The sequence below is a fragment of the Amblyraja radiata genome, chromosome 15, assembly GCF_010909765.2.
Source record: "Amblyraja radiata isolate CabotCenter1 chromosome 15, sAmbRad1.1.pri, whole genome shotgun sequence".
In the NCBI taxonomy this organism is placed as follows: domain Eukaryota; kingdom Metazoa; phylum Chordata; class Chondrichthyes; order Rajiformes; family Rajidae; genus Amblyraja; species Amblyraja radiata.
This window is the reverse complement of record NC_045970.1, coordinates 34,460,839-34,488,315: the sequence shown is the minus strand read 5'-3', so window position 1 is coordinate 34,488,315 and position 27,477 is coordinate 34,460,839. Positions and strand designations below refer to the sequence as shown.

General features: G+C 46.0%; 1 protein-coding gene across 5 annotated transcripts in view; it reads left to right on the top strand.

Moving 5' to 3' along the window:
* Positions 1-27,477, top strand: part of LOC116981189 (VPS10 domain-containing receptor SorCS1-like) — a 720,890-nt gene that overhangs the window by 491,709 nt on the left and 201,704 nt on the right. For all 5 annotated transcript variants that reach the window (XM_033034012.1, XM_033034011.1, XM_033034009.1 and 2 more), the window contains exon 5: positions 26,513-26,586. In XM_033034012.1, coding sequence (XP_032889903.1) covers positions 26,513-26,586 — 74 coding nt within the window. The remainder of the gene's footprint in view (positions 1-26,512; positions 26,587-27,477) is intronic.

The window sequence follows — 27,477 nt, the reverse complement described above, 5'->3', positions numbered from 1 at the left end:
GAACTGTACACAGTATTCCAAATGTTGTCTCACTAATACCGTGTACAGCTGCAGCAAGACCTCCGTGTTTTTATACTCAATCCCCCTAGCAATAAAGGCCAAAACTCCATTGGCCTTCCTGATTGCTTGCTGCACCTGCATACTGACTTTTAGTGATTCATGTACTAATACCCCTAGATCCCTTTGCGTTGCATTACAACGCAGCTCCTCCTCATTTAGAAAATAACTTGCCCTATCATTTTTTTCCCCAAAGTGAATGACTTCACATTTATTAGTACAGGTGCACAACCTTTTATCCGAAAGCCTTGGGACCAGACACATTTCGGATATCGGACATTTTCGGGTTTCGGAATGGAAGATTTTTAGCGTAGATTAGGTAGGTAGCGCTGGCGGCTTGGAAAGTCTGGAGCGGCTGCCTCCTCCCCGGAGACCGGGGAATCAATGTAAATCATTGCTTAAATGTTAGTCAGTAAGTTTGGAGGGATTTTATGTGGTGGGGGTGAAGGGGGGAACTTTAATTCTTAGTCCCCTACCTGGTCAGAGAGGCGGGGAGCGGGCAATGCCTTTCCGGGTCGCCGTGCAGTACTGTGCCGCGGCTCCCACATCACAGAGCTGGGGCTGTGGCCGGCTGCGCTGGATTTGGATTTGTAGCGCCGCGCAGCCAGGGGTAGAGTTCGCCGTGGTCGGAGCTACAACCGGCGCCGCCCGTGGCTGGACCACCGCAGCCCGGACCGCTGTGGGCCGCGGCTCCCAACATCGTGGAGCTGGGGCTGCGGTGGTCCGGCCACGGGCGGCGCCGGTTGTAACTCCGACCACGGCGAACTCTACCCCTGGCTGCGCGGCGCTACAAATCCAAATCCAGCGCAGCCGGCCACAGCCCCAGCTCCACGATGTTGTAAGCCGCGGCACAGCGGTCCGGAGCTTACTGCACGGCGACCCGGTAAGGCATTGCCCGCTCCCCGCTTCTCCGACCAGGTAGGGGACTAAGAATTAAAGTTCCCCCCAAAAGCCCACCAAACTAACTGACTAACATTTAAGCAATGATTTACAATGATTCCTACCCTCCCGCGCAATATACACTCACCCAATATACTCTCACCTTCTCTTTTATGAATGGGGATTTAGTTCCCCTTTGTTGGAGGACCGACCGGAGGTTCCGCTGTCACCTCTGCGGGCCGCCCTCGGTGAACGTTTTCAAGGACCTTTCTTCAAGGACCGAAAAAATGTCCGCTATTCGGAGGTTTTCGTTATTTGGATCTTCGGATAAAAGGTTGTGCACCTGTATTAAATTTCATCTGCCAAGTTGTTGCCCACTCACCTAGCTTATCTATATCCTTTTGCAGACTCTTCCTATCCTCCTCATCCCCTACTTTCCCTCCCATTTTCGTATCGTCCGCAAATTTTGATATATTACACTTGGTTCCCTCCTCCAAATCATTTATATAAATTGTGAACAACTGGGGTCCCAGCACCGACCCTTGCGGAACCCCGCTAGTTACCGGTTGCCATCCCGAGTATGAACCATTTATCCCCACTCTCTGCTTCCTATTTGTTAGCCAATCCTCTACCCATGCTAATATATTACCCCCAATCCCATAATTTTTTATTTTTAGCAATAGTCTCTTATGTGGCACCTTGTCAAAAGCCTTTTGGAAGTCCAAGTATACCACATCCACCGGTTCCCCTTTATCCACCCGGGTTGTTACTTCCTCAAAGAATTCGAGCAGATTCGTTAAACACGATTTCCCCTTCACAAAACCATGGATAGGACATGCTTGGAGGGATCGTAGGATCGTAGGCCCTCCTCGGTCGTGACTGGCCATGGATGATGCATCCTAGTTGTTGGCTGCTTGCTCCAAACCTCGGCTAGAGCAGCGTCGCTTACGATGATGTGCAGTCAGATGCAAGCCTGGGTGATGTCATATGGAGGACAGGCTATTGCCCATGCAGCACGCCCCCCCCACTCCACATCACTGATCGATCCAAAGGAACAGCAGGGCCGTTACAGTTTAGCACCAGTGGCATCGCCGGAGCTGCCAGAGCGAGGTTGTAGACAACGACGAATTGCCTTAGGGGCTCCGACTCCAGATTTTCTTGCGGTTTACTCAAGGAGCCTTTTCCATGACTGGATGTGGCCACAAAGCAGTGGAGGTTTTAAATCAGTTTTCCCTCTCCTAGATGGACTGCCTTCCCAGGCTGACGAGCACCATCTACCCGAGACTCGTGGGGGCGGGAGCGTCTACCTTCCCGTGCAGGTCTATAGCACCTGCCCACTGCCCATAAATGCTTGGAGGGATATGGGCCAAAACTGGGAAGAAACTGTTCCTGAATCTTTGTGTTTTCACACTTCTGTAAGAGGGGAGAAGAGGGAGTGATGGGGTGAGACTGTTATGGACCCGATTAAGTAGCAGGGCCATTGTTATTGCTTGCAGATCAAAGAGAAAGGCATAGTAAATGAACCACATATCCTGGCTGCAAACATCTTGTGTAATGCCTCCCTTTATATAACAAAGGCCTCAGCAGGTTGTTGGCTCCATAATCTCCAGCCAGGCAAACATCCTCCATATTTTAATGTTTTGATATAAATGAATGGCCAAAATGTCAGCCAGCATCATCAGAGACCTACACCACCCTGGCCACACTCATTTTACTCCTGCCATTGGGAAGAAGAGGGCGTTAACGTTCAGATTCAGGAACAGCTTCTTCTCTACAGCCATACGCTAAGCGCTACAGATCTAAATAAGCTCTGACCTACATAGACTTGGGGGCATTGGGTTTGACTTTTTGCACTATTTTAATGTGTGTGTTTTGTGTATGTGTATATGTGAGCATATATATATACAGCACGGAAACCAGTCCTTCAGCCCACCAAGTCCGCACCAACTTCAATTGAGGATAGTGTTAGTGTGCAGGGATCGCTGATCGGTGCGGACTTGATGGGCTGAAGGACCGGTTTCCCTGTGTTGTATACATATATACTCACATATACAGAATGGTTTCTAACCTGGGATGTGGCTGATGCACAGACAGAACGATGTTGTATTTAATTTGGTCAACAAGTATAACCAGTTGTGCAATGAGGCCAAAGATAAGTTCCCCAGGTGGAAATTTGTACCTGAACACCACTTGCTTAAGAGCTTAAGTATAATGAAAGCAGAGGGAAATATTTCTTCCCAGCTACTGATGTTGACAAAATAGGCCATCTCTCCCTTACACTCTCAGTCCTGATGCAGGGTCTCGACCTGAAACATCGACTAACCCTTTGTCGCCACAGATGCCACCTGACCCGCTGGGTTCTTCCAGCGTTTCTTTTGCTCCAGATCACAGCATGTGCAGTCCCCTGTGTCTCTACTCTACTCTTCAGAAGCACCGCATTGGCTGTCAAATGTATTATCATCCCAAAAGGAGGTACTTAAAAGCAAGGCTGTCTACCTCTGTGCATTGAGACATTTAATAATGTCGACAATGTCTTTCTTTAGTTGATAGTTACTTCAGCAGGAGATTCCTGAACGAGCAGTGAAGGCGCAAAACTAAAAACCTCGAGGCAGAAAAAAACTTATTGAGAATTCTTTATCAAGGAAACATAGCACATTGTTACAGGATTTCAATTGTAATTAAACTTATTCTGTTTTACCTTTAATGATTCTATTGTGATGGTTTCCGAAAGAATGCATCTAAATATTCAATGGACCAGCACGCAGAGAATCGCCTGGCTTAGTCATAGAGTCAGACAGTGTGGAAAGAGGACCTTTGGCCCAACTTGCCTACACCCATCAACATGTCCCATCTACACTAGTTCCACCCATCTGCGCTTGGCCCATATCCCTCTAAACCTGTCCTATCAATGTACCTGTCTTAAATGTTTCATATACGTTTCAATACTACCTGCCTTGACTACCTCTAGTAAGGAAGCTAGAATAAGTGGGACCCGTTGGATCCCTGTCACACAGGAAGCTTGGTCCCCCAACACAATATTCCACCACTCACCCATAGCCCCTAATTGCACAGGCGCAGCTAATTTCCCCTCATCCCTAGCACTCTCTCCCTCTCCTCTTCACCCTCCCTCTTCTTTCCCCTCTCCTCTTCCCCTCCCCTAATCCCTCCCTCACCTCTCTCTCCCTCTCCTTTCCCCTACCCTCAGTCACTCCCTCCCTCCCAAGGTTTTTAAACCTTGCTAACTTTTACAATATACTACCAATTGGAACGAAAGTTGTTGCACCCACAGCACAGGAGAACGGGAGTGAGCTGACGAAAAATCATAGCACTATTACGTACCGTTTTTGCGCAAATAGAAAAACCGCGCAAACCGGAAGAGTGCAAGACCAGAGTATTAGAGATAGATAGATAGATAGATAGATAGATAGATAGATAGGTAGGTAGGTAGGTAGGTAGATAGATAGATAGATAGATAGATAGATAGATAGATAGATAGATAGATAGACAGATAGACAGATAGATAGATAGACAGACAGACAGACAGACAGACAGACAGACAGACAGACAGACAGACAGACAGACAGATAGATAGATAGATAGACCAGACGGAGCTAAGTGAGACTAGCATAAATGTGGCAACTTGGGCAAGTTGGGCCGAGCGGCTTGTTTTGCTGCTTGTTTGTTGTGCTGCTTAAAATCTATCTCTCTATACTTTCTCCATAAAATTTGCAAATATATAACATTCATATTTTGCCATTCACAGTTCAACAGCCTTTCATTTGGCCACAATGTTCATCATTTACTGCAGTGGCGTGAGTTTCTGGTTTGAAGATTAGGTTCAAATAATTTCCTAGTAGCATGGCAAGCCAACCTCCATCCATCCCATATTCCTACATTCCAACCTTCATTAGCATTTAAATTCCAGAAAGGAAATCTTTTGAAATAATCAGCTACAGCAAATTCCAACCAAACTCCAAACCAATCAGCCAATTTTAAAAGTGATTTAAAAAAAAAATGTTTTACTGCTCTGTTCATTGCAATATTTATGCTATTTAGCTATGGAGATTAACTTTACCCCTGAAGCACAATTATTGCAATACTAAAGGAGATAATTCAAATTATTAAAAATAATAATATTATTTTAAAATATTCTCGTTCACTTTCCTTATCATATTTTATTTTTTAATAGATTTGGTCAAATAATGTCATTACATTACAAATTTTAATTATCTCAATTTTAAATTAAATTTGGATCCATGTAACAATTTTCAACCCTCTTTTTAAGAATGCATTGTTTAGAGATATAGCGTGGAAACACGCCTAGTGGCCCACCGTGTCCACGCAGACCATTGATTATCCATAGACTAGTTCTATATGATTCCATTTTTGCAATAGGGGTAATTTACAGAAGCCAATTAACCTACAAATCGGCACGTCTTTTGGATGTGGGTGGAAGCCGGAGCACTCGGAGAAAACCCATGCTGTCACCGGGAGAACGTACAAACTCTGCACCGACGACACCCGAGGTCAGATTCGAACCGGGGTCCCTGGCGCTGTGAGGCAGCAACTCTACCAGCTGCACCACTGTGCTACCCAGTTGTGCTAGCAGTCACAAAGACAAGACACAGTCTCTGATAGGTGAAAACTTGCTTCCAAAGGCTGTGGTCTTACCAGCTGGTCTAGAGTCTATGACTGGAAGTTCAATGCACATTATTCAGTGAGTCGGTCATTTGGTAAGGCCATTCTTTGGCCTTGTATTTTACTTTTACTTCTGATGCCTACAAACCTGTGCTGCCCCATCAATGATTTAAAAGGCTGTTGAGTATAAAATGGCACCACTCTGATCGGACAAGTCTCACATTGGTTGGAGGTCTATTTGAGTTGCCTCCCATTATCGAGGAGTCAGACTGGAGAAATCTTTTTCTTGCGTATGGCGTGCACAGCCTAAAGTTCTCGGTCAACTTGTTCTATTTGATCTTGTTTGTGCACGTCGAGTTGATTCCATTAGTTGAAAAAGGGTGGACCACGTGAAGGTTGCAATCTCACACCCCACTGGAGAAGTGAAACCATGCTATGCCAACACAGAGAAAGACTTTCTTCCCCCAGTCTGGGGTTGTTTCATTTCCTCAGTCTGATCTCAGTTATAAGGACAGATGAGGCTGGTGCAGGAAAATCTAGGAGTACAAGGAATAGTCATGAATGATGCACAGATGAGGCAAAAAGACCCTTGAAATTGGTGGAGGTGGGGTTGGGAATAGATGAGATTGGTGCTGGGAACGGGATAATGTGGGGCTGGGAATAGACAGGAGCTGTGCCGGGAGTAGGTGGGAGTGGTGGCATGAATGGGCAGGTACAGGCGGGGACAGGGTTGGGAACAGGCTGGCCACAGCACATAGTGTTGTACTTCCGGTGGCGCTGGTGCCAGCAGCCTCCACCTACAGCCCGGTATCTTTTTGTTTTTTTGTTTATTTAGTTATGTAAAAGTGTGTTTTTTTGTGTTTTTTTTGTGTTTTGATGTGGGGGAAGAGGGCACGGTGCGGGGGATACCGTCCTTCAGTCGCTTCCTGGTGAAGACGCGACTATTATTCGAGTCGCGTCCTCGCCCCCCCCCCCCCCAGCGGCCTACCTAGTGGATTGGCGTGGACTTTCCTGCCAGGATCGACCAGAGCTCCAGCAGCGGCGGGACAGCGCTGTAACATCGCGGGGCTGGCGATGCCTTACCGGGGATCGTCGTCTGGAGCCCGGAGTGCTGGACCTGTGGCACCGACATCATGGAGCTGCGGTTTGCGGGCTCCCAACGCGGGCGGCGCAGATCAACAACGCGGGGTCCTGCGACTCTGCCCGGCTCGGCCTGCGGACTCGGGAGCTGCGGACTCGGGAGCTGCGGACTCGGGAGCTGCGGACTCGGGAGCTGCGGACTCGGGAGCTGCGGACTCGGGAGCTGCGGACTCGGGAGCTGCGGACTCGGGAGCTGCGGACTCGGGAGCTGCGGACTCGGGAGCTGCGGACTCGGGAGCTGCGGACTCGGGAGCTGCGGACTCGGGAGCTGCGGACTCGGGAGCTGCGGACTCGGGAGCTGCGGACTCCGGCTGCGGGAGGCGGCTGATCGGGAGGTCTGGGCCGCTGAGGAGGAGGATGTTCACCGTCGGGGTTCGGCGTCGGCGTTCCACCAGCCCGGCGTGAGGGCCTGAACATCGGGCCACCCGGGGCGGCGACTGCGGGTGCTAGGAAGGCCTCGACCATGAGTGAACATCTGGGAAGAACGGAGGGGAGGCTGGCTGGACTATGGTGCCTTCCTCACCTTGGTGCCACTGTGTTATGTTGTGTCGTGGACTTTCAGTGTTTGTGGGGTTTTTTTAATTCTATTTTATTTTTAATATGTTTTATTATTTATTATTATTTATTTATTTTTATTTTTATGATACTGCCTGTAAGGGAAATTCATTTCGTTGTCTCTAACTGAGACTATGACAATAAATTTGAATACAATACAATACAATACAATACATAGAGGGCGCCGCCGAGCCAGGCCCTGCTCATCCCCCAAGGATCAGAGAACCAGAGAGGAGGACGGAAGGAGCTGGCGATAGCAGATGCAAGAGCAAATGTCAGTGAGAGGGTTCTTAAATTCCACGCCCTCAAGGCCAGCTGGGGGAGGCGCCCCCGGGGCACAAAGGCTGTAGCTGGCGGGCGAGGAGAGGGACGACGGTTTGCGGGACAATCCGGACAGAGGCGATGACTGGAGGCCCTGCAGCAGCACTGGAGGCAGCCTGGAGCGGTGCCCAATCCAACAGACAGACCGCATAGACAGGACAGGACTTTGAAAATGGGGCCAAAACCTGGCGACTCTTGCATGCGGTCTCAGTGGTCTATTTCTATACATTGTGTACTAATCGGAGATTGTGCTCAGGTATGACAATACTTTACCAAACTGAATACAATAGAAAGGATTTCACTGTATGTCTGTACATGTGATAATAAAAAGCCATTGAGCCCTTGAGGGTTGATGGAAACTGACGGAAGTGGTGTCACCAAACCGACAGATGCAATGCTGGGAGTCAGTGGGATCCATGCCGGAAACAAGCAGGAACAATGTTGTGAACAGGTGGCAGGAAGAGTCGGAATGATGCTGGGAACTGGTGGGAATGGTGCCTGTCATAGATGGGAACTGGTGCTTGGAAGAAAAGACAGGAGCACAGCTGAGAACAGTTGGGGGGAAGGAAATGATTGAGGCACCAATTATACCATCAGGAATAGACCACACAAACTAAAAAGGTCCGTACAAGAGTCACGTTCCCCCGTCGCCCAACACTTCTGCCCCTGTGAAACGAAGCACTGCGCTGAAAATTGACCCGGAGCAGGTGGGCCTGTGATTTTTGGCTCCGTTGAATCCACGGCGCAGCTGTCACTGGCTATCTATTTGCTAATTATGGATTAAAATCTGAAAATGCTGGAATTGCTCAGCATACATAGAAAAATAAATAGAGTTAACAGGAGGCCAGCATTGTGTTTACTTGGAGCCAAGTGATTCATGTAATGTCTTCAAAATGCTCTCTTGTTAGACATCAAGCTGGAGCTGAAGTTTCCTTCATTTATGCGACCTTCTGCTTTTCCCTCAGGAAGTAATAAAATTTCAACCGCCGAGAGTCCAAACATTCCTTACGATTCATTTAATAACATTCGGGCATAACTGGCAAGGGCACCATTCCGTCCCCATTCCTAATCCTCTTTGGAAAATTGGTGGTGAGCTGTCTTAGAACGTAGACCATAGAACAGTGCAACACAGAGAGTTGTGAATGCGGTCCAGACCATCACAAAAAACAACCTCCCTTCCATTGACTCCATTTACACCTCACGCTGCCTCATGAAGGCCACCATCATAATCAAGGATCAGTCAATAGACAATCGACAATAGGTGCAGGAGTAGGCCATTTGGCCCTTCGAGCCAGCACTGCCATTCAATGTGATCATGGCTGATCATCCCTAATCAGCATCTCGTTCCTGCCTTCTCCCCATATCCCCTGACTATGCTATCTTTAAGAACCCTATCTAGCTCTCTCTTGAAAGTATCCAGAGAACCGGCCTCCACTGCCCTCCGAGGCAGAGAATTTCACAGACTCACAACTCTCTGTGTGAAGAAGTGTTTCCTCGTCTACGTTCTAAATGGCTTACCCCTTATTCTTAAACTGTGGCTCCTGGTTCTGGACTCCCCCAACATCGGGAATATGTTTCCTGCTTCTTGCGTGTCCAATCCCTTAATAATCTTATATGTTTCAATAAGACACCCTCTCATCCTTCTAAACTCCAGTCCAAGGCATTCGGTCAGATGATATAATCTCATCATGATTGAGAGGTGGGAGACAGGTTTGGCAAAATGAGTCCTTGGAATTAGGATAGCACGGTGTGAAGATTGCTTTATTATCAGCATTTCATTGAACTATGTCCATTTGCTAATTATGGATTAAAATCTGAAAATGCTGGAATTGTTCAGCATAAATAGAAAAAGAAATAGAGTTAACAGGTGAACTGAATTAAAGGACACAACATGGAAATAGGCCCTTTGGCCCATTGATTGCACACCAACCATCGATCATCTGTTCACACTAGCTCTACCTCACCCCACTTTCGCACCTACTCCCTATACAGTAGGGGCAATTTACAGAAGCCAATGAACTGACAAATCCATGCCATCTGTGGGAGGAAACTGGAGTACCCAGAGAAAACCCACACAGTCACAGGGAAAATGTACAAACTCCACACAGTTAGCACCCGTTGTCAGGATCGAACCCGGGGTCTCTGGCGCTGTGATGCAGTTCCTCTTCCAACTGCACCACGGTTTTCTCTGGGCGCTCGAGTTTCCTCCCACATCCCGAAGACATGTGTGTTTGTAGGTTAATTTTTGGCTTCTGTAAACTGTCCCTAGTGTGCAGAGAGTTGATGCGAAAGTGGGATAATGTAGAACTAGTGTGAACGGGAACAATGGGAACACCCAAATGAGGCATCTCGTTAGAAACAAGAAACTGCAGATGCTGTTTTTTTTAGAAGGATACAAAGTTCTGGAGTAACTCAGCGGGTCAGGAGAACACGGATAGGTGACGGATCCCAAAGGCCCATTGTCGACGCTGGAATAGAGAGAAAACAGCTCTCTGGGCAGCACAGTGGCGGAGCGGTAGAGTTGCTGCCTTACAGCGCCAGAGTCCTGGGTTCAACCCTGACTATCGGTGCTGTCTGTATGGAGTTTGTACGTTACCCCTGTGACCACATGGGTTTGCTCTGGGGGCTCCGTTTTCTTCCCACAAACCAAGGACGTGCAGGTTTGTAGATCAATCGGCTCCAGTAAATTGTCCCTAGTGTGTAGGATAGAACTAGTGTACGGGTGATTGTGGTCGGTGTGGAGTTGGTGGGCCGAGGGGCCTGTTCCCATGGCGTACCTTTAAACTAAACTCAACTAGACTAAACTCCGATTTATATCAGGTTTCTCGTGTTCGCTGTTTTCTCAATCATTGATGTTTACCGATCATAAGAGTTGGATTGTTTTCACAACATTTTCTCAAAATGCTGTTCAGTGCCATTTGCGTGCTTGAGTGCACATCACAGTGCCCCAATGTAGCAGGCTGCAGTCTATCTTTGGTATGTCAGCAACTTGTACCATTCACAGTGCTGCAACATTTAAAAATAAATTAAATTACAATCTCAATTTCAATTACTAGCTTGCTGGAAACTGCAACACATTGCACATTGATATGCAATTACAGCAATTCAGGATCAGAGGGCATCATGCTCACAATCCTTGCGGGGACGCTGCTGAAGAATTGCACAAGTTTAAATGTCACTTCTTCTGCAACCATTACATTCAAAGCACAACATCAGTAAATCAGAGTAAAACAATGATACTGCATGTCCAGGGATACTGAACAAGAACCTGATGAAGGACACCCAGAATCTTTCTCATCTCTTGTTGGCCACTTTGATGCCATGGTTACTGTTGTTTACAACAGGGCGGCACAGTGGCGCAGCGGTAGAGTTGCTGACTTTTAGCTGCCAGGGACCCGGGATTAGTTTAGTATAATTTATTGTCACATGTACTGGGGTGCAGTGGAAAGCTTTTGTTGCATGCAAATCAGTCAGCGGACAGACAATACATGATTATAATCCAGCCATCCACATTGTATAGATACATGATAAAGGGAATAATATGAATAATCTTGAGTGCAACATACTGGTATGGGTGCTGTCCGGGCATCGGAAATGTCGTGAGTTTGTACCTTCTCCCTGTGACTGCGTGGGTGTTCTCCGGGTGCTCCGGTTTCCTCCCACACTCCAAAGACATGCAGATTTGTAGGTTAATTGGCTTTGTTAATTGTAACTTGTCCCTAATGTGTAGGATAGTGCTAGTAAACAGGATGATCGCTGGTCGGCGTGGACTCGGTGGGCTGAAGGGTCGAACTGCCTTTCTCGAAATCTTGAAAGTCTTTCTTACCTCAAGTAAAGTGAATTCAGGATAAAATTTGATTAATGTCTTTGTAAATGGCTTCATATTATGGATGGTGAATGACCAGTGATTCTATCCAGATCCACTTGACATTGAGGTCCACTAGTGTTATAGGACGTGGCAACAAACATCAGATGAAGAGGTAACTCCTTTCCATTGTTGCATCCAGTGCAAACCTAAATCACAAATGCCTTGCAGTGAAAGGAACCCAACAAATGCTTTGAATCAAATTTGCATCTCAATAAATCAGCAAGTGTAAATGGGAGAACAAAACTATTATCTTCATGGTAGATGGCAGATCTCAGCAGAGCTAAAATCCACACTGTAATTTTGGGTGCTGTAAAGTGCATCCGATATAATGTGTTCAGAAACTGGGGAAGAGATTGCTGCACGCTGATCATGGTACAGGATCAGTTAGCAACAAATAAAGTGCGGCACAGTGGCGCAGTGGTAGAGTTGTTACCTCACAGCGCCAGAAACCTGCGTTCAATCCTGACCATGGGTGCTGTCTGCACGAAGTTTGTACGTTCTCCCTGTGACCGCGTGCGTTTTCTCTGGGTGCTCTGGTTTCCTCCCACATTTCAAAGCTGTGCAGGTTTGTAGGTTAATTGGCTTCTGTAAATTGTCCCTAGAATGTAGGATAGAACTAGTGTATGGGAATCGTTGGTTGGCGCTGACTTGGTGGGCTGAATGGCCTGTTTCCACACCACATTTCTAAAACTTAAAGCAAACTAAATCAAAACATTAATTATATCCCCTATTGCATCCTTATAAAGGTATAATTTTGAATGAAATGAAAGTACTCCTATGGCTATTGATGCATTCCTCCCCATCAGTCCAGGTTTGCTGATGGACACAATGTGCTGGAGTAACACAACAGGACAGGCAGCATCTCTGGAGAACAGGCAGCATTTCTTCAGACTGAGGGCTCTGTAGGGGTTTTAGGGAACTTTTTCTAGCTTTCTTCCCCACCCGCCCCCTACAATAATTCTGAATAATGGGTCGCAACCCAAAACGTCCATGTTCTCCAGAGGTACTGCCTGACCTGCTGAGTTACTCCAGCACTTTGTGTCCTTTTGTGTAGTAACCAGCACCTACAGTTCTCCGTTTCTAGGTTTGCTGGAGGTTTGCTCAGCCAAATCTTCCTGCAAGCAAATTGTAGCCACCATTGGCCAACAAGCTGAATATCATAGCTACCATCCAGCTAGTTAAAGGTGTCTTTCTCTTGGACCTCCAGTACTTTTCTTTGTTTCCGTGCTTCTCCCCATTCTGCCACAGACTTTTCATTGCCGGGCAGTTGTGTTGATGTGAACAGACGATTATGTGCTACAAATACTGTAGTCTAGAGATACAGGGCGGAAACAGGTCCTTCATCCCTTAATGCTTTAAAGCCCGTAATGCCTTAAATACATAAATCATTGCCCAAGCCATCCAAATCTACTCATCTGTGGAATGTGGGATGAAACTAGAGCACCCAGAGGAAACCCATGCAGGGAGAACGTTTAGTTTTTAGTTTAGATATACAACGCAAAAACAGGTCCTTCGGCCCATTGAGTCCATGCTGACCAGAGATCACCGTGCACTAACACTATACTACACTAGGGACAATTTACAATTTTACCGAAGCCAATTAGACTACAAACCTGTACGTCTTTGGATTGTGGGAGGAAACCGGAGCACCCGGAGAAAACCTACACGGTCACAAGGAGACTGTACAAACTCTGTACGGACAGCACCTGTAGTCAGGATGAAACCCGGGTCTCTGGTGCTGTGAGGCAGCAGCTCTACTGCTGCACCACTGTGCCACCCCTTTATAGCACTTTTTAACAAATAAATATTGAGAAATTGAAAATAAATGATATATTAAAACTGGTTAAACAACTTTAAATATTAAACCTGAATTTGTGGGCATGTTTTTATCATGGAACAAATCTTTGTAACATTAAATACAGCTTCTGGCTGAATATCTATTGCATACACTTGGCAACACTGAAGGAGCTGTAACAACTGTACCACTTACACATAGATGTGCTGCACACGAAACAAAGATTTAGTATAAAGGAACGATTATTTTAAAAGCAGACAATATCCAGCAGATATCATTTCTTCAATAGTTTGTGATAAGCATCTTCTGTTGCAAAGAAAACAAACTTGGATGCCACAAGAGAGATGTTAAATCTCTTTGAATAACAAACTACATATTTATACATCAAAGGTTTTTTTTAATTTCTCCTGTTAGCAATGAAATATGTTATTTGGCAGCAACATTTGTAAATAAAACCATCCAGTTGATTAATTTAGTCTATCGCTTGAAATTTAAAGCCCCATTAAATAAATATATTGATGTGTTAGTTGAGCACTGTTCCGTGGCAAAATGGTTGCTGTTAAATAGTCCCCAGGAATATAATCTGCATAGCTACACCGTCAAAGCATTAAAAGCAGCCATATAAAAGATAACCAAACCGAAATAAATTATCTTTGTCCACTTGTCATGGGTCTCACATCAAGGATAAAATTGTCAATTACTATAGGTAAGTTAATTTTAATTTGTCAGAGATTCAGTGCCTTCATGTACAAATAAATATTTGTTTAGCTGCTGACAAGGATTAGCATGTTCAAAGTAACTTGCTGTTAGTATGTGATTTATGGTCAAACCCAAAATTTATTCAGCTTAGCACTCAAAGAAATAATTAAATTAGAGTACAGCATAGTTGGGATTCAATTCGCACTTGGTTGGATTTTCTTGAAGTGTGGCAGTGTAGCCCTCATGCCTTGAACACAATTTCAGTTCAGTTGACTTTAGATCCTCAGACTTTAGAGATATAGCGCTGAAACTGGTCCTTCGGCCACTGAGTCTGCACTGATCAGCGATCGCCCCGTACACTAGCACTATCCTACATACTAGGGACAATTTATAATTTTACCAAAGCTAATTAATCTACAAACCTGTACGTCTTTGGAATGTGGATGGAAACTGGAGCACCCAGAGAAAATCCACACAGTCACAGGGAGAATGTACAAACTCTGTCCAGACAGCACCCTAACTCAAGATCAAACCCGGGTCTCTGGAGCAGTGAGCAACTCTACCACTGTGCCACCCATTTAATGGAACTAAATTGTGTAAAGTGGTGGACAACATTCCATAACCAACTGCCTTTACTTTTAGAGAGACCCTGGGAACTGCGGATACTGGTTTAAAAAAAGGACACAAAGTTTGAATTAGGGTCCTGACCTGAAACATCACCTATCCATGTTCTCCAGAGATACTGCCTTACCTGCTGAGTTATTGTGTCCTTGCATCCATCGCATATTGTGTCCTCTTGCGTAAATCAGCATCTGCAGTTCCTTGTTGCTACAGAAAGATTATTTATCCTAATTTCTTCAACTTAACTGAAGAGTCTAAATCTTTTTGCAACCTACACCATTCTGTAATATGCTCTATGTTTACATCAGAGAAGACAACATCTCCTTCAGAAATGCTTCACAAGAAGCTCATTTCAACTTCCAATGTGTAAACCAAAATGTTTTCCTCAATTTACAAGGAGATGTGGCGATATCTATTTAGTTGGGGATAGTCCAGTGCATGTTTTGTGATTGAGATCTATTCCAGTAGTTTTATTATCCAGAACAGGTTTTGTGATTGTGTAGAATGTGTGAGATGGCGCCATAATCTGAAGAAGCTGTTGTAACCCATACACTTAATGGTAAATGACAGAAACCTGTTTTGTGCCGTAATCTATAGGCAGTTAGAAGCTGTTTAGTGTTGTCAGTCACAGCTTTATGAATCTCCTATATTATTTCACCAAGACTGGATCTCGCAGTTTTGGCAATAGTGGTGGTTTGGTTGGGTTTGGTTTATTTTTGTTTATTTTTAGTTTATTGTCACGTGCAGTGAAGTACAGTGAAAACCTTTTTGTTGCATGCAATCAAGTCAGTGGAAAGACTATAATCAATTACAACCCAACAATCCACAGAGTGCAGATGCGAAATAAAGGGAATAACGTTTGGTGCAGGATGAAGTCCGGGAAAGTCTGATTACAGATAGTCTGAGGGTCTCCAATGAGTTAGATAGTGTGTCAGCATTGCTCTGTGGTGGGAGGGGGGGGTTGGAGGAGGGGCTGTGGGGAGAGGGGGGGTGTGGGGGAGGGGTTAGCGTGTTGGGGGGCTGGAGTGGGGAGGGGGATGTGGGGTGGGGGGGTTGTGTTGGTGGGGGGGGGGGGGGTTTGGGGGGTGTGGGTTGTATGTGGTGGGCGGGTTGGTGTGGTGTTGAGGGTTGTTTGGGAGGGTGTTGGTGGGTGGGGTTTTTTTTGGGGTGTTTGTCTTTTTGTTTTTTGGGGTTGGTTTTGTGTCTTGTGTTTGTTTTTTGTTTTCTTTTTTTTTTGTCATTGTCCCTGGGTTTCTCGCTCCCTCTCTCCCCCCTCCCCTTCAGCTTTCGGCCTCACGCAGCAGATCCCGTTCCCACTCCGGCTTCACTCAGAGGCTTCCGGTTCAACTCAGCAGCTTCCGGCTGGCAGTGCTGATCGCCGCAGAAGCAGCCACAGGCTGCACACTCTCCGCGAGCTGCTGACTCTCCGCGAGCTGCTCAACACACTGCGCCCCTTCAGCTTTTTATTCTCCTCGCCGGTTTCCGGAAGGGGCGGTTTTTCGATTTTTAAACCACCACAACTTTTGTACTATTTCACCGATCGGAACAAAACTTGTTTGACTTGCAGCAGAGGGGAATGGTGAGTAAGGTGGCGAAAAATCGTAGCGCTATGGGGGATTGTTTTTGCACAAATTTAAATACAACGCAGACCGGAAGTGGTCAAGGTGAGAGTTTTAGTAATAGTATAGAAGATGTGTCAGGAAAGTTTTTTTACACAAAGATTGGTGGGTGCCTGGAATGTGCTGCCGGGGGTGGTGGTGGAGGTAAATACAATGCTGATATTTAAGAGGCTTTTAGAGAGGCACATGGAAGTGCAGAGAATTGAGGGATAGTGATGGTGGTGGTGGAGCCAGATATGGTAGTGGTGTTTAAGAGGCTTTTAAATAGTCCCATGGTTCAAGGAATGGATGGGTATGGATCAAGTGCAGACAGATGGGATTAGTTTAACTTGGCATATTGTCCTGAAACAACATTGTGGACCGGTTCCTGGGCTGTATTGCTCTATATTCTAAGTTGTTCTATGTTGTAGTAGGATGATCATGGGGTCATTTCAGAAGCCTGGAAGAGATGTGGAAAAAATAAAGTGGGAGAAATTATGACATTAGAAATTTCACTGAGGTAATAATCATTATGATGTTTATTTTTAAACAAGCAAAGGACTTAGATTCTGTGTTTAATGGTCTGTTGGCAACATTGAAGTAGGTTAACAATGATTAATTCATATTCAGTCACTGTAAAGGCCAAGGCTTAAAATATCCATGTGTGGAAGGATATGGTTTTGTAAGAAAATACATGGAGATGTTGAGTCGTGATCCAGGATAAGATTAAATAGTAAATATTCGTGGAAGACATTCATTCCCTCATAGCTACCGACAAAACCACAATATTGTAGACAGCATATGGCACAGCTAGTAGAGTTGCTGCCTCACACCAGAGACCCAGGTTCGATTATGACCTCGTGTGCTCTCCGTACAGAGTTTTTACATTCACCCTGTGATAACGTGGGTTTCCTCTGGGTGCTCCAGTTTCCAGCCACATCCCAAAGACATGCAAGTTTATTGGTTAATTAGCTTCTGTAAATTGTCCCAAGTATGTTGGATAGAACTAGTGTACGGGTGCGTTTATTATGAATGGTTTGGAATCATTGGATTATTTTAGATTAAGCAGGTTTAACATTGGTAGACAATAACACCAGCCAGGTTTGGAAAGGTACAGAATTGATAGAGGAAATTAACATAGGCAGGACCAAAACTGTGTAGGAGGGGAACTGCAGTTGCTACCAAAGATAGACACAAAATGCTGGAGTAAGTCTGACGTTCGTGCAGCTTCTCTGGATAAAAAGAATAGGTGAAGTTTTGGGTGGGAACCCTTCTTCAGACTGAAAGTAGTGATGGGGGGAGGGGAGGAAATAAACAGGAGGCAGGAAAAGGCCAGACAAAAATCAGGGCCAGCAACAGATGACCTCAGGAAGGGTGGAGTCCACAATGGCCCATTGTTGGTTGGGGAAGGCGTGAATACAAGAGGGATGCAAGGATGCGAACAGTGGAACTGGTTGGGCGAATAGGATGGCGGAGGAGCGGAATGGGAGGGAATGCAGGAGTTACTTGAAATTAGAGAAATCAATGATTATATCGCTGGGTTGTAAGCTGTCCAAACAAAATATAGGACTAGTCCTGGATGTCCAAGGGTCTTTTTTGCCTTTGTTTGGAATGTGCTTCATTGTAGATCTTTACTCTGTGATAACATTATGAATTTTGATTTTGGAGTGTTAATTTTGTGGGGATAAAATTAATCTATAATGAGAGAATTTTTTTAAGTAAAGGATAAGTAAAATTTAATCTACAGGTTGTACAACCTCAATTGCACCGTTATCTGACTGCACCTGGAGATGAAATGTTACTGATCCTTATCTTTCCAGTCCACCCTAACATCGGAGCAGCATGAAATAATTTGTTTTCCCTCTCTTATTATTAGTCTTTGATGTACTTCCGAATGAATGCGTGCTGTTTTTTTGAACAGAACTTGAACAGAAACGCCATATGGTCCATGGGAAAATGTCAGCAGTTAGCCCAGGAGGTTTAGCACTCCTGAGTGAGTGTGAATAGTCCCAAACTTTAGATAAGTTTAATTTATTGTCACGTGTACCGAGGGTGCAGTGAAGAGCTTTTGTTGCATGCTAATCAGTCAACAGAAAGACTATATATGATTATAGTATAATTCAGCCATCCTCACTGTACAGGCACATGAAAAATTGAATAATGTTTAGTGCAAGATAAAGTCCAGTAAAGTCCGATTAAAGATAGTCTGAGGATCTCCAGTGAGGTAGATAGTAGCTTAAGATCTGTGTCTAGTTGGTGATAGGATAGTTCAGTTGCCTGATAACAGCTGGGAAGAAACTGTCCCTGAAACTGAAGCTGTGCGTTTTCACATATCTGTACTTCTTGCCTGATGGAAGAGGGGACAAGACGAAATGACCGTAGGAGACTCATTCTTGATTATGCTGGTGGTCATGTCGAGGCAGCGTGAAGTGTAGATGGAAGCCCATCTATTCCCCTACAGTTTCCCCAACTGCCCACATGTAGTTCGAGTGGTGACGCCATAGTGTGTGGCAGCCTCGCTTGCAGCTGTTCGTTCTTCACCCTTTTTTTAATTTTTAGTTTGTTCAAAAGTTTTGTTCTGGAGGCCTTTTAGTCTTTTTATGTGGGGGATGGGGGGGGAGGGGGGAAGAGGGAAACCGTTTTTTCCAGTCCATACGTGGGTGAGGATGCGTCCATCCTTCCTCCGAGCTGCTTCTTCGCCCCCTCCTCGCGGCCTACCATTTTGATTGGCGCGGCCTTTCCTGTCGGAGACCGGCCAGAGCTTCGAGCTGCAGCTTCAGCACTGAGGTACCATCACGGAGCGGGGTGATGCCTTAACCGGGTCGCCGTGTTGGAGCTCCAGAGTGCTGGGCCTGCCGACTTCAACATCGTGGAGCTGTGGTCTGCGGAGCTTCCAGCCGCGGCGGCGCTGACTTTATCAACGTGGAGCCTGGGATCTCTCGCCGAGGTCGCCGCGTTGGAGCTCCGCCCAGCGCGGCCTGTGGACTTAGGGAGCCGCTGTCTCCGGGAGGAAGTGGCCGTTTTGGAACTTCAAGCCGCTGAGGTGTTCTTCTGTTCCGACACCGGAGTTCCATCAGCCCGGCGAGAAGGCTTGAAACATCGGGCCGCCATAGCGGTGACCGCGAAGGCCTCAATAAGCCCCGACCACGGGTGAACATCAAGGAAGTGGACTGAACTTTGCTGCCTTCCCTCACAGTGGGAAACGTTGATTCCACTGTGGGGGGATGTTCTTTTATGTTTAATGTTAAATTCTATAATATTGTGTTTATTTTATTTGTGTGCTGCAATGGCAACTCAAGTTTCACTGCACCAATTGGTGTATGTGACAATAAATGTCCTTTGTCCTTTGTAGTCAGTGGTGGAACACAAACTAGATAAATTGCCCTGGTTTTAGATTTAGGTTTAGGCTTATTTTTGTCGCATACACCAAGGTACCAAGAAAAGATTCGTTTTACATGCTATCCAGTCAAATCAGGCAATACTACACATAAGTTCAATTGAGACAATCTTATGTACAATCATGGAGCGAAGGAGGAGATACTGAGTATAGTTCTCATCAGTTTAATGCATCAGTTCCATAGAAAAAGTCCAATGTCTACAAAGGTATTGAGGTGAATCGGACAGTACCCTAGCTTATGGAAGGACCATTCAGAAGCCTGAAGTGTCAATAGTGGGAGATCTGGTCTGTGTGATGGACTGGGCTCCATCTACAACTCTCTGCAATTTCCCGTGGTCATGGGCAGAGCTGTTCCGAAACTAAGCTGTGATGCAACCTGACAGAATGCTTTCTATGGTGCAACAGAGCTCTCAAGTCAATAATGCATGAAAGCCCACTTAAACTGGCGCAAGCTGTTCTGAACCTGTTCATTGTGCACACCATTTAGTTTTGATGCTCCTTCCATCATCGAAAGGTGGAGCAACCTTGAAGGGAGAAGGTCTCAATTTCAGGAGCTTGTGCAATAGTGTAGTTGGTAGAGGCAACTGGCCAGTGATATGGGTAATGCCTGATTCAGAAGGCTTGAATCTTGAACCATTACAAACACCATGGAAAATGCCTCTAAACATGGTTTGAACATGGAACACAGAGCAGGCACTTCAGCCCACAATGTCCATGACAAACATAAAGCCAGGTTAAATTCATTTCTTCTGCCTGCACATGATCCATATCCCTCCATTTCCTGTATATCCATGTGCCAATTTAAAAGTCTCTTAAATGTCTCTATCAAAGGGGCGGCACATTGGTGCGATGGTAGAGTTGCTGCCTTCCACGGCCAGAGACCCGGTTCGATCCTGACTACGGGTGCTGTCTGTACGGAGTTTGTATATTCTCCCTGTGACCAGATGGATTTTCTCTGGGTGCTCCAGTTTTCGACCACACTCCAAAGACGTGCAGGTTTATAATTGGCTTCTGTAAAATTGTCCTTAGTGTCTAGGATAGAACTAGCGTATGGGTGATTGCTGGTCGGTGCAGACTTGGTCGGCCGAAGGGGCTGTTTCCACAATGTACCTCTGAACTAAACTAAATATCTGCCTTCACCACCACCCGTGCAGCACAACCCACGCACCCACCATTCTCTGTTTAATAAATATCGCGTTTAAGCTTTGCCCTCTCATCGTAATGCTATGCTCTCCAGTCTTTGACATTTCTCATATTTTATACACTTCCATCAGGTTTGGAGAGTAAGTCACGCTTGTTCTCCAAGCTTTTGAGCAGTATTCTTGATTCTCTGCAGATTACTCATGAAGTGAAACCACTTTGGAACCATGAACAGTTTAGCGATGGCATTTCAATACATAGAACGAAGGGAAGGGTATAATATGGTGCCAGGAAGTGAATGACGTCTTTGTATTAATGGATTCTGTACTGTAATATGTGTCAATTTTAATCATAATAGTTCATCTCCCCATACTTAAATCGGTTGCTTCAAACATGGACCTCACTCTCAGCTGTAAGGCATTTGTCTGTCCTCAATGAGAATTATTTTAGCATTGATGTTCCATTTCAGGCTTCTGACAATTACAGTATACCTTTGAAACATCTCAGTGTTTCAACACTTTTGATGTATTATTAATATATTTCTTTTGAATTGTCACCACAAGAAATGCATTACGCTGAGTACACCAGATTAGAGATTTAAAATAACAACAGATGTTGGAAACATTCAGACAGAATATCCGCAGGGCGGGAACCAAGAGTTATAATCTCCGGCTGACGACTTTGCCTCTGAACTAGAGGGGGCAGCACGGTGGCACAGCAGTAGAATAGCTGCCTTACAGCGCCAGAGACCCGTGGGGCGATCCTGACTACGGATGCTGTCTGTATGGCGTTTTTACTTTCTCCCCATGACCTGTAAGGGTTTTGATCACCCGTTCACTAGTTCTACCCTACACACTCGGGACAGTTTTACCGACCAATTAGCCTACAAACCTGCGCCTCTTTGGAATGAGGAAAGAAACGGGAGCAGCCGGAGGAAACCCACGCGGTCACTGGGAGAAAGTACAAAGTCCGTACACACAGCACCCGTAGTCAGGATCGAATCCGGATCTCTGGCACGGTAAGGAAGCAATTCCACCACTGCACCGCTGTGCCTCCCTTTATTTTATTCCTGCTTCCATGCTCTTGGGAGCCTGGAAATATTATGCCAAGAGACACAAGGATGTGTGCAATAAGACTGTGGCAGAGTGGAAAGACATTTCGGCGCCACTGAGAAGGTCTCAAGTCCTTTCCAGTCTTGAAATGTTCATCGATCTCCAAGGACTGCTATGATCATGGCTGTTGTCCCATGGAAACCTATGATGGTTTTCCAGTAAATTTATTTCTTAGATGATTTTTCAACAACATATCTATTGACGTAAGTGTCCCAAAGAATAGTTAGGTGGTCTCACTAGTTTATTTTCTATCTAGATCAATCAATTTTCCATTCCACGCCTTCAGCTACACAAATTAAGATGAGTTTGCAAAATGTTTTGGGTACTGCGACGTTATGCAAGGAAGACTATTTTTCTTCTGACCCAGCAGGAATTTGAATTTATTTTATAATTCCCCGGTGGTCTGTCTTAAATAAATGTTGCTACAAGTCATGGGGGAATGGTTGGAATAAGAACATTCTACCTTGCTCCATCAAATTCAATTAGCAGACCATAGCATTTCTGACCTAAAGGATATATTATTTGTTTGATTTGCAGTCTTGTGTGTTTTCTACAGCCTCTTAAAGTTCAACTAATCTCCTCTGCCTGCACATGATCCATTATCCCTTCATTCCCTGCGTATCCTCTGTGTAATAAAAACTTTGCCCCACAAATAGAACATAGAACTTCTCTCTAGAAATGCTGCCTGTCCCGCTGTTACTCCAGCTTTTTGTGTCTATTGTGGGGGGGGGAGGGGGGGGGGAGGAGGGTGCCCCCTCACATTTGCATTTTTCATCTTGAAATTGTGCAATATGGTGCATACTGTAGCGAGTCTTATAACTTACACTTGAATGCAATATATATGCTTTAAATTGGATTGGAACGTTTTTGAAAGGGGGGAGGCTGTGCGATCACTGATCACTGGCCTTGGGGGGTAACCGGTGAGGGAGTGGAGCAACCGAGTGGGGAGAGGGTGTGGAAGAAGGGTAGGAACTTTTTGAAATTTGATGTATTAAAATCATGTTTTAGTGCACTGTAGAAGTGTGATTTCAATGTTTTTTGTATGAAGTATTTTTAAGAGGTAACTTTTTAAGGGGTAACTTTATCCACACAAAGGGTGATGGGTGTATGGAACAAGCTGCCAGAGGAGGTAGTTGAGGCAGGGACCATCCCAACATTTAAGAAAAAGTTAGACTGATACATGGATAGGACAGGTTTGGAGGTATGGACCAAAAGCAGGTAGTGTAGCTGGGACATGTTGGCGGGTGTGGGCAAATTGCGCCGAATGGCCTGTTTTCACACTGTATCACTCTATGACTACATTATACCTCCACCATGCATGAATGCTTCAAAATCAAGTGATCGAGTTTTATTGCCACATACTCAAGCATAGAAACATAGAAAATAGGTGCAGGAATAGGCCATTCGGCCCTTCGAGCCAGCACTGCCATTCAATATGATCATGGCTATTCATCTAAAATCAGTACCTCTTTCCTGTTTTTTCCCCATATCCCTTGATGTCGTTAGCCCCAAGAACTAAATGTAACTCTCTCTTGAAAACATCCAGTGAATTGGCCTCCACTGCCTTCTGTGGCAGAGAATTCCACAGATTCACAACTCTCTACGTGAAGAAAGTTTGTCCTCATCTCAGTCCTAACTGCCCCCCCCCCCTTTATTCTTAAACTGTGGCCCATGGTTCTGAACGCCCCCAACATCGGGAACATTTTTCCTGCTGTTACAGTAAGTGAAAATCTAGCAGGCAAGCAGGATGCTTTCACCAACCACCCCCATTTGAAGTCCACTACCTTCCACCGTTTCTACCCAGTGCTTGGTACTTACTTCCAGCAGCCACTGGTTGTCCTCCAGGATGCACCGAGCCGCAGCCTGATCCATGCCGGTCACCTGGACAAATTCGACAGAGACTCTCTCTCTCTCCCCCCTCTCTTTCGCTCTCTCTCTCCTCTCAACCCCCCCCCCCTCTCTCTCTCCCCTCCCCCTCTCTTTCCCCTCTCTCTCTCCCTCTCTCTCCTCTCACCCCCTCTCTCTCCCCTGTCTCCCCCTCTCACTCTCTCCCTTTCCCTCTCTTCTCTCTCCGCCCTCTCTCTCTCCCCCTCTCTTTCCCCCCTCTCTTCCCTCTCTTTCCCCCCTCTCTCCCCTCTCTTTCCCCCCTCTCTCCCTCCCACCTTACTCTTCCCCCTCTCTCTTGTCCCCGATCTCCTCTCTCTCTCCCCCCTCTCCTTCTCTCTCCCCTCTCTTTCCCCTAACTCTTTCTCTCCCTCTCTTTCTCCTCTTCTCTCTCTCCCCCCTCCTCTCCCTCTCTCCCCCCTCTCTCCTCTCTCTCCCCCTCGCTTCCCCCAACCTCTTTCTCCCTCCCTCTCTATCTCCCCTCTCTCTCCCTCTCCACACACACTCCCTCTCTCTTTCCCCTCTCTCTCTGTCTCTCCTCTCACCTCTCTCTCTCTTCCCCCCTCTCTCCTCCTCTCTTCCCCATTTCTCCCTCCTACCTCACTCTTCCCCTTGCCCTCTCTCCCCTCTCTTTCTCCCCTGTCTATCTCTTTTTCTTTGCCCCCTCTATCTCCCCTTTCCCCCCGTTTCTCTCTTTCCCCCTCTTCCCCCTCTCTCTTTTACCACCCCTCTCTCTTCCCCTTCTCTCTCCCATTCTCTCCTACCCTCTCCTCCCTCACCACCCACTCTCTCTCTTCCCTCTTTCTTCCCTCTCACCCCTCTCTCACTTCCCCCCCTCTCCCACCTCACTCTCCCCCCTCTCTCTCCCATACCTCTCTCTCCCCTCTCTCCCCCCCCCCCCCTCCCTCTCCCTCTCCTCTCTCCCTCTCTGTCTCTCCTCTCACCCCCTCTGTCTCCCCCTCTCACTCTCTCCCTTTCCCTCTCTTCTCTCTCCGCCCTCTATATTTCTCATTTGTTAATATACAGAAACCTGGAAGCGTTTGTAATCTCGTGAAAGCTGTTTTCCGAGCGTCATAAATTTTCAGACAAATATTATGCTTCAAGGTAGTTGAGTTGTTAATAGGATTTGGCAAAATGCCATTGCTAGTTTCTGCAAAAATTTGAATTAGATTTGTTGTGCAATATCAAAACAACTCTGCATTTTGAAAGCTCTTTAGGGAGAGAATTTAGTTCTTGTAGCTTGTCCTTCCGTGGAAAATCAAGATCTCATTACCCTGGAGAAGCAAGAACCAGTCTCTGATATCACTCGGCCTGCACGATCTGAAGAGGTTCGGGCAGCACAGTGGCACAGCGTAAGTTTCTGCCTTAGAGCGCCAGAGATCCGGGTTCAATGCCGTCTACGGGTGCTATCTGTATGGAGTTTGAACGCTCTCCCTGTGACTGCATGGCTTTTCTCTGGATGTTCTGGCTTCCTCACTCCAAAGAGGTGCAGGTTTGTAGGTTAATTGGCTTCTGTAAATTGTCCCTTGGGTGTAGAATAGAACTAGTGTGCGGGTGATTGATGGTTGGCGCAGACCCGGTGAGCCGAAGGGCTTGTTTCCACTCTCCATCTCTAAAACTGAAACTAAAACTGGAACAAAAACTAAAACTAAGTTGATAAATGCACCAGACATTGACATGCTTTTCACAGGAAGTTCAAATTTCCTTCCAGAAGTAGTCGTACAGGTTAACGACACAGACTTGCAGTGTCCGAGGCAGGCACGCCACATTCCCAGGCTTACTGATACTCCAGCTGTTTCTCCATCTCGGTCGACAGATGTTGGCGCAGGCATTGACTCCTATAAAGCCACACTTCAAAGACCGGCAGAGATCAAAGACATTTGTAGATGACAAGATGTTGGATGCCTCCTGAATATCTGGACAGTAGCCACTGTTTATGGTCTGTGCAAAACAGATGTCCGTTTCACCTTTAAGGCGACTCTCATCTCCATCTGGCTGATCCAGCACCGAGTTGGAGAAGGAAATCCCTTATATATATCAATGGTTCTATGATGTTTTCTTTGTCACATTTGCAACCGCACAGTGAAAATTATTTTTGCATATATTCCAAATGCGGGCGCTGTCATTTTTTTGGCACCATCATGCAATGGTTAGCCATCCCGCTCGATGTACTGGGGTAGTTCCCGTGAACCGATGTCCCTCTCCTCTCCTCTCCTCTCCTCTCCTCTCCTCGTCCTGCCATCTTTGTGTCCCAGGGACACTTCCTGTGGCTGACCTTGAAGACGCCAGAGGCATTACCCCGGTTCACCCTCCTACTGGCCCCTAGCTCCTCACACCTGACGTCTCCAACAGCTCTCTCCTGGCCCTGCCGTCTGCTGAGCCTTAGGACGAGTTCCCAGTCCGATGAGCCTTTGGGCAGGTTCACTGTCCTGCCATCTGATGAGCCTTCCAACAGGTCCCGCCTATATATATACTGAACTTTTGTTTGTTGTTATTATGGGTTTTACAGAGTACTATGTTTACATGCTGCTGTAAGTAAGAATTTCATTGTTCCGTTTCGGGACAAAGGATAATAAAACACTTTTCACTTTTAACTTGGAAACAGGCCCTTCAGCCCACAGTGTCCACACTGTCCAATGATCACCCATACACTAGTTTTAATCTACACGCCAGGGTAAAGAAGTGGGAATGGTTTAAAATAGGTAGCAGTCCTCGATCCGGTGTGGACGGACAATGGAACTGGAACATTGTGGACACAGTGTACTTCGATATGCCTTCTAATGTTTGCCCCCCCTTTTTGCCTTGCAGTTGTACAGTTCCAGTGACTTCGGACGAAGGTGGCAACTGGTCCATGAGGGAATCACTCCAAACCGCTTCTACTGGTATGTGTACTCGTTGAACAAAGTCCAGAAATCTGTTGTCCTCCAGCATCAGAGAGTCAGTGCAACTGCCCCAACCAAGTCGCACCAGCTTCTCGTTTTCACCCAGCAAACAGCTAACAATGGCCTGTTTCCCATATCATCCTTACTTTTTATGCATATCTTTAATTCATTGTTCTTTATCTCTCTACATCATTGTCTATATCTCTCATTTCCCTTATCCCTAACTAGTCTGAAGATGGGTCTCGACTCAAAACATCACCCATTCCTTCTCTCCAGAGATGCTGACTGCCCTCTGAGTTACTCCAGCTTTTTGTGTCGATCTTCAGCAAAATCTAAACTGTTGTCTTCCAGTAGCTTTATTATTACAGTCGAAAAAACCTACCCTTTCTTTCCCCAAGATCCCACACCGACCAACATGTCCCATCTACATTAGTCCCACCTGTGTGCGTTTGACACATATCCCTCTAAACCTGTCCTATCCATGTACTTGTCTAAATATTCCTTAAACATTGCAATAATACTTGCCTCAACTGCGTCCACTGGCAGCTCATTCCATACACCCACCACTCTTTGTGTGGAAAAGTTACCCCTCAGGTTCCTATATTGATGCCCCGTGACACCATTGATCAAGCATGTGAACCAACACAATACCAGATCAAAGGGAGGCTACGGATTTTGGGCTGTTGAGTAAAGCAACTACTCGTGGATAAAAACTGTTTTTATGTCTGGCTGTGGCAGCTTTGACAATCCGGAGTCGCCTTCCAGAGGGAAGAGATTCAAAGAGTTTGAGGCCAGGGTGAGAGGGGTCAGAGATGATCTTACCCGCTCGCTTCCTGGCCCTTGCAGAGTACAGTTCATCAATGGAGGGAAGGTTGCAGCCAATAACCTTCT